The sequence below is a fragment of the Protomyctophum parallelum genome, assembly GCF_964188405.1.
Source record: "Protomyctophum parallelum genome assembly, chromosome: 22".
In the NCBI taxonomy this organism is placed as follows: domain Eukaryota; kingdom Metazoa; phylum Chordata; class Actinopteri; order Myctophiformes; family Myctophidae; genus Protomyctophum; species Protomyctophum parallelum.
Genome location: NC_139714.1, coordinates 38,363,861 through 38,382,923, shown reverse-complemented (window position 1 = coordinate 38,382,923; position 19,063 = coordinate 38,363,861). Strand labels below are relative to the sequence as shown.

General features: G+C 42.4%; 1 protein-coding gene and 1 long non-coding RNA gene across 2 annotated transcripts; one reads left to right on the top strand and one right to left on the bottom strand.

Moving 5' to 3' along the window:
• Positions 1-1,652: 1,652 nt before the first annotated feature.
• On the bottom strand, positions 1,653-9,810 carry LOC310853690. The gene is made up of 6 exons (XR_014568821.1): positions 9,648-9,810; positions 8,295-8,420; positions 6,901-6,926; positions 6,104-6,171; positions 4,815-4,916; positions 1,653-2,542 (listed from the first exon to the last, which is right to left on the bottom strand). It is a non-coding gene; the product is annotated as an uncharacterized lncRNA (long non-coding RNA).
• A 106-nt stretch (positions 9,811-9,916) lies between these two features.
• Positions 9,917-18,913, top strand: LOC310853177 (scavenger receptor cysteine-rich type 1 protein M130-like; the record flags this gene model as incomplete). The annotated part of the gene is made up of 13 exons (XM_083757415.1): positions 9,917-9,922; positions 10,249-10,932; positions 13,663-13,717; positions 15,349-15,470; positions 15,600-15,657; positions 15,836-16,147; positions 16,311-16,393; positions 16,541-16,610; positions 16,700-16,998; positions 17,322-17,391; positions 17,782-18,087; positions 18,387-18,472; positions 18,893-18,913. 13 exons carry the CDS (start codon positions 9,917-9,919, stop codon positions 18,911-18,913), a joined length of 2,172 nt encoding a protein of 723 aa, XP_083613541.1.
• Between the last annotated feature and the right edge of the window lie 150 nt (positions 18,914-19,063).

Below are 19,063 nucleotides of genomic sequence, written 5' to 3'. Positions count from 1 at the left end.
GGCTCCTGTTAAGGTCTTCAAGGTGTTTTTGCTGACCAGTGAGGAGATCCTGTAAAGGAATCTTGTTCTTTGATTGACTTTTTTGATTACGTTGGTGGCCATTTTATCACCGGAAAGATTGGCCTCCAGGATGGAACCTAGGTAGGTAATTTCATCTTTTCGTGTGATAATATTGTCACCCACTCTAACCAAGAAGCCATCTGCCTTGCTGAGTTTACTATTTGATCCGAAGAGGATGGATTCAGTTTTTCCCAGGTGTAAGGATAGTTTGTTATCAGCGAGCCAGGTGCAGATTCTACCGAGTTCAGAGCTGAGGGTCTTTTCAACCTGCAGTTTGTTCCTGTCCGAGACCAGCAGTGCTGAGTCATCTGCGAACACATTTGGTTTAAATACCTTACATTTCACAGCAACCTTCTACATACAAACCAAACGAAATTATTAAATTCACACAACTCAAGAGGCTCACTGCCTAAATGTTCCACAGTTCAAACGATATCCTACCTTTCTCTCAAAACAAAAAAACAACTTAAAACAGTTCCTCTGTCAAACCACGCAATAAATCCACAAGCCCTTCTCAAAATGATAAATCCTTTACCAGTAGCAGGGACGGTTAGCACAGGGTTTAAATGGCTACAGCCAGGGGGTCCGCCGCTGGTCCGTCAGGGATGGTTTTGGGTTTTGGCTGTTATGTTTTGTAATGTTAACCTGCCGACGTGAGTGGAAAAGGATTCATTCAACATGGTCGGTCCTCCTCCTGGCCGTGATAAGACGCCGACACAAATGCTTTCAATCATTCAATCAAAATGACGCGGGGCAGGTCACGTGCGGAGAACGACGCGATGTGATTGGCTGACAGGATGGATGAATGGAGCGACATACTATTCAAGTAGGGGCGGGGCCGTGGGCTGGGTTGTACCTGTGTGTACGTGTGTGCGTGACTGCGTGTGCGGCCTAGACTACTATTTAAATAGTTTTGAGGGGAAATAAATGTTATTTGTCCCAAAGTGACTGCTAGAGATTGCTATTGTTTTCATAAAGCATTATATTCATTATCACCCTTGCAAAGTTCTGAGTTCTGTTCTTATTCAACGGCCTTTGTCCCTCAAAGGAAAATAGGGTCTCTGACGCCCTCAAGTGGACAAAATCAGTAACAGCTCTATAACCATTTCCCCGATGCCTTTTGTAGAGTTGATGAGGAAAGTTATATTTGAAAATAGGGTTAAAATAACTATAGGCCTACAATATAACAGACCACATAATGTACCGTGAAAAAACTTAAATGGATAATAATTAACCCATGAATTATAGTTACATTATTTCATTCCTGAAGGTTAATTCATAGATTGAACCCATTGTAATTTAGGCTGCTTGTTGACACCAACAGAGAAAGAAGCATGTTATTATTTTCTTATGAACACCAGACTCTAGCTATCAAAAAAAGAGAATACAGAAGAAACATTTAATTCTTTAAAACTATGGATGGAGCTGAAAATATTCACCATTTCAGCAACGCCAAGGAGCACTTTCTTGTTTACAGGTGGAGAGGAACTTTGATAAGTCTGTCACTATGATCGTGTCGCAGGATTCCCACACATTTTTACCAATGCATTTCCAAAACATTTACAGGAATATGTAACAATAATTCAGTGCAATGATTGATTGATTGCTTTATTTTGTCATTCTTCCCAACTGTAGCAGCAGAAAAAAACTAAATCACGTTTCTCCTAGTTAAAAAGACACTAGGAGAAACGTAATTTCGTTTTTGAGTCTCTTAGTCCTATGTGCAACAATGACAGAGGGCAGTTTAGCAACAATAACCCTATCTAACCCTAAACCAAAGACAGGCAGTGTAGCAACAATAAAGCATAGAATATAAAACGGTATAATTCTATTCCAAATGTTGTGCCTAATCTTTGCTACACCACCACCTATCCTAGGACATAGGATCATAGATTCTACATTTGTATAATAATAATATAACATAATATTTGTTAACCATAAACATGTTTGGTGTACAAGCTGTAACAATTATACATTTCAGTTCTCAACTCTGTAACTTTCACTTAAGTTGCAACTGAACAAGAAATCAGTTGAATAAAAACAGGCTTCAATCTGGACACAGAATGGACGTCTTCCTGAGCTGTAGCAGACTTTAAGCGGCGTGTCTGCCCACCAAAGTGCTAATGTTTAAGGTTAGCACTGAATGAGTACGACAATTATGGCCTAAAGTTTGGCTGAATGAGTGTGACAATGATGGCCTACAGTTTGGCTGAATGAGTGTGACGAGGCTCACTGCATCGTCACACTCATATGTGGTGAAATATGTGCTGCATGCTCCTATTGAAAACGATTCAAATCATGCTCTGTGCTCAGGAAAATAAATAAAATAACCATGGTGGACTTAGACCCGTTTTGGACATTCAGCTGTCGCCGTTTTTCCGCTAGCCTGGAGAAAACCTGACTATCAATTCATGCTGGGCTGAGCTCTCATCTCTGGTTTGTTTGGCTCCACTCACTGCAATCATGTCCCACTCCATTACACCTTGAACAGGAGAGAGCAGAATATTAGTTAAGAACAGATAGAACATAGTAGATACTGAAATCACATATCATATTGGTCTGAAATAATGTTTTTTTCCTAATGGAAATAACTGGGTCGTATTATAATCAGGGACTAGACTATTTGACATTCAATGTTCTTTTTCCACAAAATGAGTCTTGAAAAATGGGGGTCGTCTTAATCAGATGTACCTTCGACGCCAGCCTCTGTAGTTTAATAACACTGTACCTTTGACAGGCAACCTCTGTAGTTTAATAACACTGTACCTTCGACAGGCAGCCTCTGTAGTTTAACCCATTTTGCGCGGGAACCCCTTTTGGTGTTAGCATTACGTTATGCTTTAGCTATTGAAAAATATCAGATCTACAAGCTCATAGCGCGCCACCGAGTGGCGCGCTACGAGCTTGTATAGACTGACATAGAAACATAGCTTTTTCAGAAAACTGTCATTTTCAAACAGACATTTTTAGAATCTGATCTCAGGTCAGAATGGGTTAATAACACTGTACCTTCGACAGGCACCCTCTGTAGTTTAATAACAATGTACCTTCGACAGGCAGCCTCTGTAGTTTATTAAAGGCTCATACATAGTCTGGATTTTCGGTGGTGGGGTGACCACCGAACTACAACATGACGTCACGAGCCGCGGTGAAGAGCAAACCACCGCCACCGCTCCAGCCCATCTCTCTGTTTTTACTCACCACCGCTCAATGTTATTTCAGCTCCGGTGATCAGCTCACCACCGGAGCGCCGGGCGGTGGTCACCTTACCACCGAAAATCCAGACTATGAATAGGCCTTAACACTGTACCTTCGACAGGCAGCCCCTGTAGTTTAATAACACTGTACCTTCGACAGGCAGCCCCTGTAGTTTAATAACACTGTACCTTCGACAGGCAGCCTCTGTAGTTTAATAACACTGTACCTTCGACAGGCAGCCTCTGTAGTTTAATAACACTGTACCTTCGACAGGCAGCCTCTGTAGTTTAATAACACTGTACCTTCGACAGGCAGCCTCTGTAGTTTAATAACACTGTACCTTCGACAGGCAGCCTCTGTAGTTTAATAACACTGTACCTTCCACAGGCAGCCTCTGTAGTTTAATAACACTGTACCTTCGACAGGCAGCCTCTGTAGTTTAATAACACTGTACCTTCGACAGGCAGCCTCTGTAGTTTAATAACACTGTACCTTCGACAGGCAGCCTCTGTAGTTTAATAACACTGTACCTTCCACAGGCAGCCTCTGTAGTTTAATAACACTGTACCTTCGACAGGCAGCCCCTGTAGTTTAATAACACTGTACCTTCGACAGGCAGCCTCTGTAGTTTAATAACACTGTACCTTCGACAGGCAGCCTCTGTAGTTTAATAACACTGTACCTTCGACAGGCAGCCCCTGTAGTTTAATAACACTGTACCTTCGACAGGCAGCCTCTGTAGTTTAATAACACTGTACCTTCGACAGGCAGCCCCTGTAGTTTAATAACACTGTACCTTCGACAGGCAGCCTCTGTAGTTTAATAACACTGTACCTTCGACAGGCAGCCTCTGTAGTTTAATAACACTGTACCTTCGACAGGCAGCCCCTGTAGTTTAATAACACTGTACCTTCGACAGGCAGCCCCTGTAGTTTAATAACACTGTACCTTCCACAGGCAGCCTCTGTAGTTTAATAACACTGTACCTTCGACAGGCAGCCCCTGTAGTTTAATAACACTGTACCTTCCACAGGCAGCCTCTGTAGACACTTTTAAAGCACAGCTCAAGACTCACTTCTATACTACACTGCTTTTAGTTGAACTTTTAAATTATTTGTTGTTATTCATTTCCTCAGTGTATTGCATTACTGCTATCATTTCCATGTCATGAAATATATAGGTGCTATACAAATAAAGTTTTATTACTAATATTATAGTAGTAGTAGTAATTAATAACTTTATTAATCCAACGTTTCGGCAAACAGGATGCCTTCTTCATACCCTGAAGAAGGCATCCTGCTTGCAGAAATGTTGGATTAATAAAGTTTATAGCATTGTGACTACGAGCTGTGCGGCCTCTTTCCTTTCTTAATCAAAGATTACATGATAATACCACTACACTGCAGCTGTTTGGTCTGTGAGTATCGTTCATTATGCCTCCTCTTAGTAAAAGGCTCATAGGATGCATAATGAACTATACTCACAGACCAAACAGCGGCAGTGTAGTGGCATTATCATATAATCTGCCATGACAACTCAGAGTTAAATGAATGTACCTGAACTGGTTCTGCAGGTGGTGATGGGTCCACATGGCCTCCAGCAGCTGCTTCTATGCGCCACACCTCTGGTTTCAGAACATCGATGGCCTCCAGCAGCATCTGAAGAAGCACGGTGCACATACCGTTGTTAAACCCATGGAGACCTGAGAGCACATTAGACCAAAATAATGTCCTGAAAATCAATCCTGACACTTTTCTGAAGAAAAAAAACGACCCCCATCTGAAAATATTGTCCACCAGAGGCAAATATTTGAGTTAAAAATGTTCGCTGTGAAAGAATATATATTCAAAGATTTGTAACCATAGTTTCATGTTCGGGTCAATGACTTATTCCCCCTCATACAAATACTTAGGTTTAGTTTTTCATGAATTTATGAGTTTCTCTGAGGGAAGGAATGTATTGGCTGACTCAACAGGTAGAGCATTAGGTGCCATATTAAGTAAAAATAAATTTTGCCCTGATTTAGGTTTTGATACATTTACCAAGCTTTATGACACCATGGTTTCTTCCATTTAGTTTTATGCAGCAGGTGTGAGGGGCTTTGAGGAGGCTACCGAATGTAAAAACATTCAGAGTAGAGCTTTGAGGTGTTTTCTCGGGGTGCATAAGTATACCACTAAGTATTATTAATTAATAATAAGTATTAAGTATACCACTAAGTTGGCCATTGAAGGTGACACAGGTTGGGAAAGCTGCCTGACAAGGCAGAGATGTGAAATGATCAGATTATGGAATCGCCTTATCCAACTGCCAGGAAAGGAGCATTACGAAAATTATATTTAATTGGAATAAAATATGTAATCATCCGTGGATAAGATAGGTCTCCTCAATTTTCTCACTTTCTGATTTAAACATATACGTTTTAAATAACCTTCATTGTAACATTAATACAGTCAAATATAAACTGTCTAAGTTACATCAGCAGAAATGGAGGGTGGACATTGTGAAAAAAGCTAAATTAAGAAGTTATATTCAATTCAAAGAGGACTACATGACTGAACCTTAGGGCCGATTCATACTCTTATTTTAGAGCCGAATAAAAGTCGGTTCGGCGCTGTAGAGCCTACAATGTGACGTCATTTGAGGTTCGGGGGGGGGGGGGGGGGGGGTACCGTCTTAAAGTCGGCTATTCGGTGCTACTGAAAATTTCTGACGAGCTGAAATCATTTCGGCACTACAGCGCCGAAACAGCGGTAAAATAGGAGTATGAATCGGCCCTTATTTTGCATTTATTTAAAAAGAGGACAGAGGTCCCTCTGTGCCCAGTTAAGATGTGGTGCTTTACCTCTGGCAGTTGAGGTTGGCAGATATACTGGCATTCCTGAGGTGCAGCGACTGTGTGCTCTTTGTGACCTGGGAGTTGCAGAGGATGAGTTTCATGTTGTATTCTATTGTCCACTATACCATGATTTAAGAAACTCTTTATTTGAAAGAATTCAGGATAAGTACCCAGATTTGTCTGAATGTTTTATGTTAAATTGGTTGTTCAGTAATGAAGTTTTTGTTTTAAGAAAATTCGTAGAGAAGGCATGGCAGTTACGTTGGAGAACGATGTATCCATGAGTAACTGTCTATTTGTGTATATGTATCATCATGTATGTACAATTTTGTGAGTGTCTTGTAAGCCGAAATGTCCAAAAGCACACTCAAATGCATCGTCACACTCATATGTGGTGAAATATGTGCTGCATTCTCCTATTGAAAATGATTCAAATCATGCTCTGTTCTCAGGAAAATTAATAAAATAACCACAGTGGACTAAAAATATCTATAACATAATATATATAACAGACCACACAATGTACTTTGAAATAACTTAAAATGGATAATAATTAACCCATGAATTATAGTTACATTATTTCATTCCTGAAGGTTAGTTCATAGATTGACCCCATTGTAATTTAGGCTGCTTGTTTCTTGTGTTTGTTCTGTGCTCAGGAAAATAAATTAAAAAACCCATGGTGGACTTAGACCTGTTTTGGACATTCAGCTGTCGCCGTTTTTCCGCTAGCCTGGAGAAAACCTGACTATCAATTCATGCTGGGCTGAGCTCTCATCTCTGGTTTGTTTGGCTCCACTCACTGCAATCGTGTCCCACTCCATTACACCTTGAACAGGAGAGAGCAGAATATCAGTTAAGAACAGATAGAACATAGTAGATACTGAAATCACATATCATATTGGTCTGAAATAAGACTATGTTTTTCCCAATGGAAATAACAGGGTCGTATAATCGTATTCTAATCAGGGACTAGACTATTTGACATTCAATGTTCTTTTTCCACAAATGAGTCTTGAAAAATGGGGGTCGTCTTATAATCAGATTCGTCTTATATTCGGCACTATGGTCTAGATGGAAAACAAGCGCTTTCTAGAGCAAGGATGGTATTCCATTGTAAACGTTAGCTGTTGAAATAGCAAGCTCATATCTTATTGTAAGTCGCTCTGGATTAAGAGCGTCTGCTAAATGCCTAAATTGTAAATTGTAAATATCGCGGTAGATCTGCTATTTTTGGAAAATCGTGGAAATGTGGCGTATTTATTTAAGCAAATATTTGCTTCTGGGGGTCCCTGGAACAACATATTTTGAGATGGAGGTCAGCAAATATATATAATTCTGGGGGTCCTTGACATGAAATCGTTTGAGAACTACTGACATTGAAACATAGGTTTTTCAGATTTAGAAGACTTTTTTTTTTAGACTCAGGTCTAAATGGGTTAATCCTTAATCTTGTAGTGTTTTTCCAAAATGTTTTATATGATGCAGTACAAAACTCGGAGCTTCTCCGTCTATTAATTGTATGAATTATATTAATGATGCCTTTAACGAGCAAATTATTTAGGCTACTGTTGTCCCTTTATGGGTAGATTAAATGACCTCCTTTCGACAGAGGGGTGGACTTTAATTTTTTTCTTTTTAGACGAGAGGCCCTAAGACATGCCCTCTTTTAAAACTTAAAAAAAAATGTTTTCTTTTCAACTTTGAATAAGCCTGTTTGTAGCCTCTTTGGCACTTCATGTGTGTTTACTATTTGCAATATGTAGTTCTTCTGAGTACTTAACTCCCCCCTCCTCTTTAAGGACTCAGCCAGTGAACCTATTTAATAATGTTGTATATATTATGTATTTGTAACATGGACTTTAAGACTGAAGACTTGTTGTGTGTATCAACCCGGACAGGGGAGGATGTCGCACTGTCGGACAGTATAAATGTGACACTTTGCCTTGTTTACAACATTTACAACGCTGACGAAAGCCTTTGGCCGAAACACGTTTGTTGTGTTGCTGCTTGCAGCTTACCTTTCCCATGTAAAGATGAAACAATAAAGTGCCTTAAAGGACTACTCCGTGAGTGCTGGTATTCTCCTTCTTCTAAGGTGGTTCCTGACCGTGCACCCGGTAAAATGTTCCAAGAGATTTTCAAAAAGTGGAACATAGAAACCACACTAATTAATTCAACAGAAAAGAAAGCTCACCTCCTTGAGCAGAGCGGGACGTCCCATTGGCTCTCCTCCGTGCCGACCTGGTCAGAGTTCAGCTGCCGTACGTCCGTACGTCCTGGTGCATGGAGGGTTCAGCTCCATAGAGCCATACAGACGGCCCTGAACACAAAGAGTTAACATTATTGACCCTGAAACCTCCTGAACACAGAGACCAGGGCTCTGTACCGCAGCTACTGCTACCTGAACAGTGTTTATAGACGGTTGCATCTCAAACGAGCAGTTGCCCGATTGGGCAACCCTGAAGGGTTGCCAACCTGCCCCTGGCAGCTAAATAAATCACTAAGGGTTTCCAACCTGCCCCTGGCAGCTAAATAAAACACTAAGGTTTTCCAACCTGCCCCTGGCAGCTAAATAAAACACTAAGGGTTTCCCACCTGCCCCTGGCAGCTAAATAAAACACTAAGGGTTTCCCACCTGCCCCTGGCAGCAAAATAAAACACTAAGGGTTGCCCACCTGCCCCTGGCAGCTAAATAAAACACTAAGGGTTGCCTACCTGCCCCTGGCAGCTAAATAAATCACTAAGGGTTTCCCACCTGCCCCTGGCAGCAAAATAAAACACTAAGGGTTGCCCACCTGCCCCTGGCAGCTAAATAAAACACTAAGGGTTGCCCACCTGCCCCTGGCAGCTAGACTATACCTGGTTGTCACATATATGTCACTATCACTATAAATAGAATAATTATTATTATTATTATTAACTACAAAACATGGCATGGATGCACCTGGGACGTATCCTCAGTGATAATGCTTTATCAGTGCATCGTCCACAGTAACAGTCTTTGCATTGAGTTGTGCTTTCAAGTGAAATTTACCCATTCTGCAAACTGTTAATACATATTTCAATCAATCAATCAAGGCTCTTTGAGCACCAGAATCAAGCTCTACCATAGTTTTCTAAAATGCCACTTTCTTTCTTTTTTTTAATAATTGATTAGTATTTAACAGTTTGCAGAATTACAGTACATTTCAAGCACAACTCAGTACAAAGACTGTTAACTGTGAGTGGACGACACCATATTCCATAAAGCATTACACTTGTTTACAACAGGGTCCACCATGTTCAATTCATCAAAACATTTAGAGACGTACAAATAGACACTTCTATATAGTAAAAAACAGGAAATCATCATAAAGGAGTCTGTAGCTGCTCTTTGAGAGCAGTTTTCAGGCCAACAACACTTTAAGTTACATTCTTATTGTATATAAACAAAACCAAAACATACCTTCCCCGATACTTCCTTCTGTTACACTTTAACATGGGTTAAAGGTCTGGTCTGCCACTAATTAGCATTAGCGTTAACTAGCTAATCCATCTTTAAACTTACCGTATGTGAAAATAATTAAATTCCTCCAGCTTCCACAACGCGCCTCAGTCAGTCACTCTTTAGTTTACCTCAGACAACATAAAGTTAAACAAAGGTTTGTTCACTACAAACTTATTATTAATAGATACACTACAAACTTACATACAGACTTCCTCTGTTTTTCGTTCACTCTCTGCTGTTTGTTGATGTGAGCCAGAGGTGAGCTACTCTCTCTCTCGTCCGGGTTACTATTCTAGAGTTCCAGGCAGCAGAACTCCCATAGAGACACAATGATTGTAAAAACAAGACAAAAAAAAATATTAATCAAAATGAATTATGAATGTATAGCCTACCATGAATTATAACGTGTATTCTAATAGAATAACATCCGTTTTAGGCGCCATATAAATAAAATGTATTATTATTATTATTATTATTATTATTAAGGCTGCTGTACTTTATACCTCATACTTTAAATGCTTAGTACGAGGTATAAAATACCTCGCCCCGGTGCTTGCCCGTTTTTCCTCCCGGAATTGTCACCAGTGAGGGGGATAACTTTGTAATATGCTATTGGCTGTTTGTATTCTTTTTGGAAAAATATTAAAAGATACTCCTGTAGAAAGACGACCGCGGACCGCAGCTTGAAACTCGCGACCTTCTGAGGGACCGCGGACCGCAGCTTGAAACTCGCGACCTTCTGAGGGACCGCGGACCGCAGCTTGAAACTCGCGACCTTCTGAGGGACCGCGGACCGCAGCTTGAAACTCGCGACCTTCTGAGGGACCGCGGACCGCAGCTTGAAACTCGCGACCTTCTGAGGGACCGCGGACCGCAGCTTGAAACTCGCGACCTTCTGAGGGACCGCGGACCGCAGCTTGAAACTCGCGACCTTCTGAGGGACCGCGGACCGCAGCTTGAAACTCGCGACCTTCTGAGGGACCGCGGACCGCATGTTGAACCTCGCGACGTTCTGAGGGACTGCGGACCGCAGCTTGAAACTCGCGACCTTCTGAGGGACCGCGGACCGCAGGTTGAACCTCACGACCTTCTGAGGGACCGCGGACCGCATGTTGAACCTCACGACCTTCTGAGGGACCGCGGACCGCAGGTTGAACCTCACGACCTTCTGAGGGACCGCGGACCGCATGTTGAACCTCACGACCTTCTGAGGGACCGCGGACCGCAGGTTGAACCTCGCGACCTTCTGAGGGACCGCGGACCGCAGGTTGAACCTCGCGACCTTCTGAGGGACCGCGGACCGCAGGTTGAACCTCGCGACCTTCTGAGGGACCGCGGACCGCAGGTTGAAAACAGACCGGAAGTCTCTATTTCATAATGTGACCGTGGCGTGTTTACATCCGCTAGCCACCTACCTAGCTAGCTAGCTTGTCAGATGTATGTCAAAAAGAAAAAAAACAAGACTGTATTTGTTGTAAAACATTTTTTATTTAATCGACAGTTTGTGTTAATAATCTTCTGTCCTTTAGAACAACATTAAAACATGCAACACGTATTAATATGAATGAAGAGCAAATAAAACTAACAATAGCTAAAGCTAACGCAAACTTCCATGTTTTAATTTGAAGAGCAGGCGGAAGTACTCCAATTGTTTTAACTGTGTCACTTAACGGGCCAACTGGTCTAATTTGAAGAGCAGGCGGAAGTGCTCTTATCGTTATAACCGTGTCACTTAACGCACGTAACAACACTGTTGTACGGAAGAAGTATAGTTCTACCTCTGTCAGTAAAATTCCACCACCAGATGGCGTTAATACCCACTTTTCCATGCATTCTGCAGCACACGCAGCTCAAAGCACTGGTTCCACATTTAGGGCTCTAGCAGTGATTCTCAACCCGTTTCATTTCAAGGACCCCCGGTTTTACATGCGTTAGTCTACGGACCCCCATTTAATGGCATTTATATCTCTGAGACCCCCATTTACATTGTAACATCAATGTTCATTTAACTCTGAGAGTGTACAAATGGAACCAAATGGACCTGTCTGATTGATTGTTTATTAATTCATTGACATATTGCAGAATTACAGTAGCCTACATTTCAAGCACAACTCAAAACAAAACTGTTAACTGTGGACGACACCATAAAGCAGTGGTTCCCAAACCTTTTCATGTCAAGGACCCCCAAATAAACACCAGTAGAATTCATAGTTTTATAATTATTATCGTTATAAACTACACATTTTATCTAGATTTACATACATAGCATCGGCATCCATCTAGATGTAGATCTGTTATCTCTCCTATTAGTCCGGGAGCATTATAGCCTATCACATATCTAGATGTCTCATCATACATCTCCCCTATTAGTTTTATCTATAGGCCTATATAATATTAAACACATGCAAAATAACTGACCAACTAAAAAAAACGAATTAACGAAAACAAATAACTATAAATTTATTTATCAATCTTTCCGGTGATAAAATGGCCACCAACGTAATCAAAAAAGTCAATCAAAGAACAAGATTCCTTTACAGGATCTCCTCACTGGTCAGCAAAAACACCTTGAAGACCTTAACAGGAGCCCTCGTACAAGGTTTCTTTGACTATGCATCCACCTCTTGGTACCACAGCACCTCAAAGGCCCTTAAAACAAGGCTCCAGACCTCCCAAAACAAACTGGTCAGGCTCCTACTTGGCCTCACCCCCCGAACCCACCTCACCCCTGCCCACTTTGACAGGCTGGGATGGCTTAGGGTCGACGACAGAGTACAGCATCTTGCAATGGGTCTGGTCCACAAGATTCGATACACCACCAAGATACCCATGTACCTGTCTAAATACTTCCTTAATGTAAACGAAGTCCACACCCACAACACCAGAGGGAGTGCAACAAACCATGTACAACCCAGATTCGGCACAAACAAGGGACTAAATTATTTTCCTATGCCACCAAAATGTGGAACGCCCTACCAACAGTCATTAAGACATGTGAATCCCTTGACTCCTTCAAAACCGCTCTCAAAGGGCACCTACGGATGGCTGCAATTCGAAACTGGCCTCTGTAAAATCTGAATCCCCCCCACCCCCCCCCCCCCCCATTTTCCCTCACTGTATATTGTATCTTTTCCCTTTTTTTCTTCCCATATGATGAATTCCTGTTCTGTACTTTAGCTACATAGAAATGTCTATTTGTATGTCTTTAAATGTTTTGATGAATTGAACAATGTGGACCCTGTTGTAAACAAGTGTAATGCTTAATTGGGTCGTCCACTCACAGTTGACAGTCTTTGTATTGAGTTTGTGCTTAAAATGTACTGTAAATTCTACAAACTGTTAATAAATATTTCAATCAATCAATCAATTGTTGTAAACACTCTCTAAACACACACACACACACACACACACACACACACACACACACACACACACACACACACACACACACACACACACACAGCTATGACTGTGTGTGTGTGTGTGTGTGTGTGTGTGTGCACGTGCGTGGTAACACCCCACTCTCTCAGCCAATCCAATGTGAAGGCATTGTAAGCTTATGTGTTATACAACAGTGTGTTTGAGGTTACACTCATTTCACCTCTTTTCTTTCCAGTGGCAGACAGACTAGAACAGACTTTTGTCGATCATAATCAATCACGTTCCATGTCAAATCCACTGTGCATTGTATCCTTAGTTTCAAAGTGGTGCTGTTGAATGAAGATGCATGTGATAAAACAAAGCTGTCTTCTTTTGATATGGATGAATACTCTGATCTTAGTGAATGCTGAAGGTAAGACCTTTTTAATTTACACAACACTAGACATCATGTGTCCAGGTCTGTTTTTGAAAAATGTTCATGACAAACAGTATGTGCATGGAGTTATGTCAAATAAATAAATACAAATGCTATTTTGTTGACACAAGTGGTCTTGCAGGCTCCTGTCCCTCTGGCAAACAATTCAGAGTGGGTTGAAAATGTTGGCTTTGGGAGATTGTTCAAAAATGAATTAAGCAATATGACATGAGAGACGGTGTGCTTTACCGTCATTAATGCACGCCCGCGATGCGTCAGGAACCCACCCCCAAAGGCAGGGCAGAAGTGTGCAGGTTCGGCCAGGTCATCTCCAGTACATTGTGCAGCATAGATATATCTCATGATGTGGTCCATAGATAGTTTGTGGTTCACCACACACACATGCATCAGAGCATGTTAAAGGTATATTCAGTGATTTCACTCAAAAAACCTTAGGTTTCGTTTTTGGCTGTGGGACCCAAGCTTTCATCCAATCAGGATAGAGAACCAAAAACGAAACCTAAGTTTTTTTGACCCCCAGGGGTTAACTGGGGACAGGGAGGAACTCCTTATAATGGTCAGCACACTCTATAGTAGAGAGGATTATCACAACAAAACAAAAAAATAAGTGATATTTGAATTAAGTGAAATCACTTACCCTACCTTTAATTTCCATTTATTCATGGATGCCTTGCAGTGTCCTTCGCCGACCTGCAGACGGTTAAAAGCTTTCCAGATGGCCCAAGGTTGGTCATGGCCAGTCGCAAGACATTCATCTGGGGGCGATGCCTCTCTCTGTCCATTCAGTATTTTAGCTGTGACTTGAGCGCCCCCTCCTGAGATACTTCCGGGTCCTACTTTTGTGTCGCTTTTGTGTCCCCATGGAGTTATACTGCGACGCTCCGTCGGACTAAATCTGAGACGAAAACAACCACGAAAGTCTAATTTTACCGCTTTCCTCGCAACAACAAAGCTGCGCTGCTCTCCAAAATCTTGAGTTGGAAGCATTAAGACCCATTTTAACCCTCTATGGCTTCCTTTCTGAAAAATAACGTCAATTTAAAAAGATTTACGCATTTAGATATTCTATTTACAATGGGATGCGGACGGGAGCTGGTGCCACTTGGACCCGGACGTAACGTAGCACTACAAAATGACGTCGGACTTAAATACTGAATTGGGTTGTCTGGCTGCCCATGGGGTTGTTCCATTGGTTGTGCCACTCCGTAGTTCTGGCAACAGAGGGTGTGGTCTCCAGTTCTGCAGTAGCATCCAGAAATCTACTTCTGGACCTGAGCCGTTTCTGGGGGGAAAAGTGTTTGTGCAGCGAGTGCCGGTTCTCAGGCCTGCTGAGGGCCTGCTTATTCCGTCCCAGGTTACATTGAGCTCCCGTCTAGCCTCCTTGTTTTTGAGGTGGAAGCTGGAAGATGTGGGTCTTCCCAAGGTTTGGACACAGGTGGTTTTCCAGATAGTTATATGTGCATATATATACACATGTCAGTCCTTGTCCCAGGGTTGACTGCACTTCTGGGAAGGTATGCTGCTGCGTTGTCATGGCTAGGTCCCTCAACGCCCGTAATCAGTTTATTCTGGTAGCCGTCCTCTATGCACTGGATGAGGTTTTGCCGGTCTAAATCCAGCTTGATCTGATTAGCTCAGCGTCTATCTGGGGGGATAGTCGATAAGGAGTAGTCTCTCGAACAGCTTGTAGGTGGTGCAAAGGGAGATAGGCCGGTAGCTTTTGGGGAGGTTGGGGTCTTTTCCGGGTTTTAGAAGAAAGGCATGGAACTCGCCCCAAAAGGCAGCACAGAAGTGCATTAATGATGTCTTCTTTGTATGTGAGTTAGTATGAGCTTTACATTAATTTAAATTTAAATTAATACAATGGGAGAGACCACCACTGCCCCTCTCTCTCTCCCGGAAGATTATGTTATAATGTAGCATAATGTCTTTCTTTCTTTACAGAATCTGATGATGTCAGGTTGGTGGGAGGAACCAGTCACTGTACTGGTAGACTGGAGATGAAACACCAGGAGGAGTGGAGACCAGTGGCCCCTTGGCCCGATTGGACCCTGAACTCATCATATGTAGCATGTAGACAACTGAACTGTGGCTCCGCTGTTTCACAAGAACGGTCCTATTCTAACGGATCTGGTTATGTTCAACCTGTATGGTGGATAAATTCTGACTGTGTTGGATCTGAATCTTCACTGAAGGAGTGTGGATACATCGAGTCCATAAGTTTGAGTCGCACACTGAATGTGATCTGTTCAGGTAACAAACAATTACTTGAACAATGACATTAATCTTGATAGTCTTTGTCTGTCTGTCTATCTCTGCTCTGTAAACAAGGACACATAATATAATATATATAAAAATATAATTTACATATTCTCTGTAGCTTGTGCATAAAATATATACAGCATTTACTTTCTCTCTCTCTCTCTCTCAGAGTCTGTGAGGTTGGTGAATGAGGTTGGGACTAGTTTGTGTTCAGGCAGAGTGGAGGTGAAGTCTAATCAGTCGTGGGCCTCAGTGTGTGAAGGTGACTTTGACCAGCAGGATGCAGAGGTGGTCTGTAGGGAGCTTGGCTGTGGGCCTCCTTCAGTCCTCCAGGGGGCGCTCTATGGAGAAGTGAAGGCTTCGATGTGGACCAAAGAGTTCCAGTGTGAAGGCAGTGAGTCTGCTCTCCTGGACTGTGGTACCTCAGACTCAACTAGAAACGCCTGCTCACCGGATAAGACTGTTGCACTGACCTGCTCTGGTAAAAGACAAACTGCACTTTTTAGCTGGTAATTTCTAATAGAATATATTACAGCTCATATAGACAAGTTTCCAGTGTTTGTACACAGAATTCAAATAGCTGGCTGAAAACTTGTCTATATCACCTTTAATGTTTTACTGCTAACTAAATTGTCTTTGTACAGAGTCTGGTGATGTCAGGTTGGTGGGAGGAATCAGTCACTGTACTGGGACACTGGAGATGAAATACTCGGGAGAGTTCAGACTTGTGAGTGGTTTTTCTGAGTGGAACCAGATCTCATCATCTGTAGTATGTAGACAACTGGACTGTGGCTCTCCTATTTCAAAAGAAACAAGTATGGGTTCTACACGTGAATATGTATGGGGGATTTCAACTCCCTGTGTTGGGTCTGAGGCTTCACTGAGGGAGTGTGGAAAAGTATGGTCTTTTGATGACGCTGCCCGACTGGAGGTGAACTGTTCAGGTAACACAAAATGACTTAGGCAATGGCAATACTCTCAGTTATATCTTAAATCAAACAAACAAACAATACCTCTCTCTCTCTCTCTCCAGAGTCTGTGAGGTTGGTGAATGGGACTGGTTTGTGTTCAGGCAGAGTGGAGGTGAAGTCTAATCAGTCATGGGTCTCAGTGTGTGAAGGTGACTTTGACCAGCAGGATGCAGAGGTGGTCTGTAGAGAGCTTGAATGTGGGCCTCCTTCAGTCCTCCAGGGGGCGCTCTATGGAGAAGGGAAGGTTCCAATGTGGACCAAAGAGTTCCAGTGTGAAGGCAGTGAGACTGCTCTCCAGGACTGTAGAACCTCAGGCTCAAATAGAAACACCTGGTCACCTGACAAGACTGTTGGACTCACCTGCTCCGGTAAAAAAAAGAATACCACTTTTGGAATATTGTTTCAAAATTAAGTCATGTTACATTTTAGTGCTTACTCCCTTGTCTCTGGACAGAGTCTGGTGATGTCAGGTTGGTGGGAGGAACCAGTCACTGTGCTGGTACATTTAAGATAAAACACCAGAGAGATTGGATACCAGTGGGTGGTCGCACTCACTGGAACATGAAGTCATCGTCTGTAGTGTGTAGACAGCTTGACTGTGGCTCTGCCGTTTCAACTGAATGGAGGTCCGGTACTTCACGTCAACATGTATGGCATATTGAACCTGAGTGTGTTGGGTCTCAGTCTTTACTGAAGGAGTGTGGATCACGGGAGTCTAGACCATCTCATGACAGACTGGAGGTGATCTGTTCAGGTAAAAAAAGCAATGACAACAATTACAGTCATATTTACTGGCCCCTGCGGTCTACTAGTCCGGTGCCAGTTTTGCACTGACCTACTTGGAAACAATGCATGTTGGAAACGATGCAAGTTGGGAATGCACGTCCCTGCATGTTTTGCAATACCAATTGTCAAGAGTACCCGAATCAGAATCAGAACCTTTTATTTATTATAATAAATTATTATTATTATTTATTATTCTTTTATGCCATGACATGAAAACAACATGTTAGGAATTTGGTTTGGTGGACAACAGAGTGCAGTTACAACATTAGGACAAAGTGCAAAACAGGACAAGACAGTGAATAAATATAAAGTGCAGAGAGTTCAAGTGTTGTACCTCTCTCTCTCTTTCGCTCTCCAGAGTCTGTGAGGTTGGTGAATGGGACTGGTTTGTGTTCAGGCAGAGTGGAGGTGAAGTCTAACCAGTCGTGGGTCTCAGTGTGTGAAGGTGACTTTGACCAGCAGGATGCAGAGGTGGTCTGTAGGGAGCTTGGCTGTGGGCCTCCTTCAGTCCTCCAGGAAGGGCTCTATGGAGAAGGGAAGGCTCCGATATGGACCAAAGAGTTCCAGTGTGAAGGCAGTGAGTCTGCTCTCCTGGACTGTGGTACCTCAGACTCAACTAGAAACACCTGTTCACCTGACAAGACTGTTGGACTCACCTGCTCAGGTAAAATGTACTACTACATTTGGTTTGGATAACTATTATATAATTAGCCCTTTTGGTGGTGGCCTGGTGTAGGATTTTCTTAAGCGAAAACATTGTCAAGCAATGACATATCCTGATAAATAATGACACTCAACAATAATAACAATAATAATCTGAACTGTAAAGTTAGCTATATCTAAATGAGCTTTGAACCCGGCACAACCGACAGACGACCTTCAGCACAAATGTTTCACGAAGCCCTGTCTTTCACTGGCATACCTGATGATTAAGTAACGTAATTACCTTCTTCTACTATACAGAGCCTACTGATGTCAGGTTGGTGGGAGGAACGAGTCCCTGCACTGGTATATTGGAGATGAAACACCAAGGAGAGTGGAGGCCTGCAGTGATTGCTTTCCCTGCCGCGCCCCTGCTTGAATGGACCCCATTCAAACGGGTCATGCCATCACCCGTAGTGTGTAGACAGCTGGGCTGTGGCACTGCCGTCAAAACATCAACAAGTCAGGGTTCTACATCTCATCCTGCATGGAGGTTTAGATCTTCTTGTGATGGGACTGAGTCTTCACTCAGGGAGTGTGGAACAATGCAGGGTATCACTTCCACTGACAGACTAGAGGTGATCTGTTCAGGTGTCAAACCATAACTTCAGCAATTACGATAATCTAAGTTTTCTTGCTTTTAATTCCATGTATCAGTAAAAAAGGGCAAAGCAGCTTGCAATTCATTTTCAATGGGCGTGACGTGGTTTTGACGAAATAGCCTTGCTTTATGGCTCTGTTCTGCCCCCCTCACCCCCATCGAACAGAGCTGTTTCGTCAAAACGTGACTCCCATTGAAAATGAATTGCGAGCTGCTCTATAATTATGGACATAATGAACATAATTCACTTTACAATCTATAATAGGCCTGCTTTGATGTGGATGTACATATGATTGAACAATCAGCATAATGAACAATATCAACGTAAAACATGTTT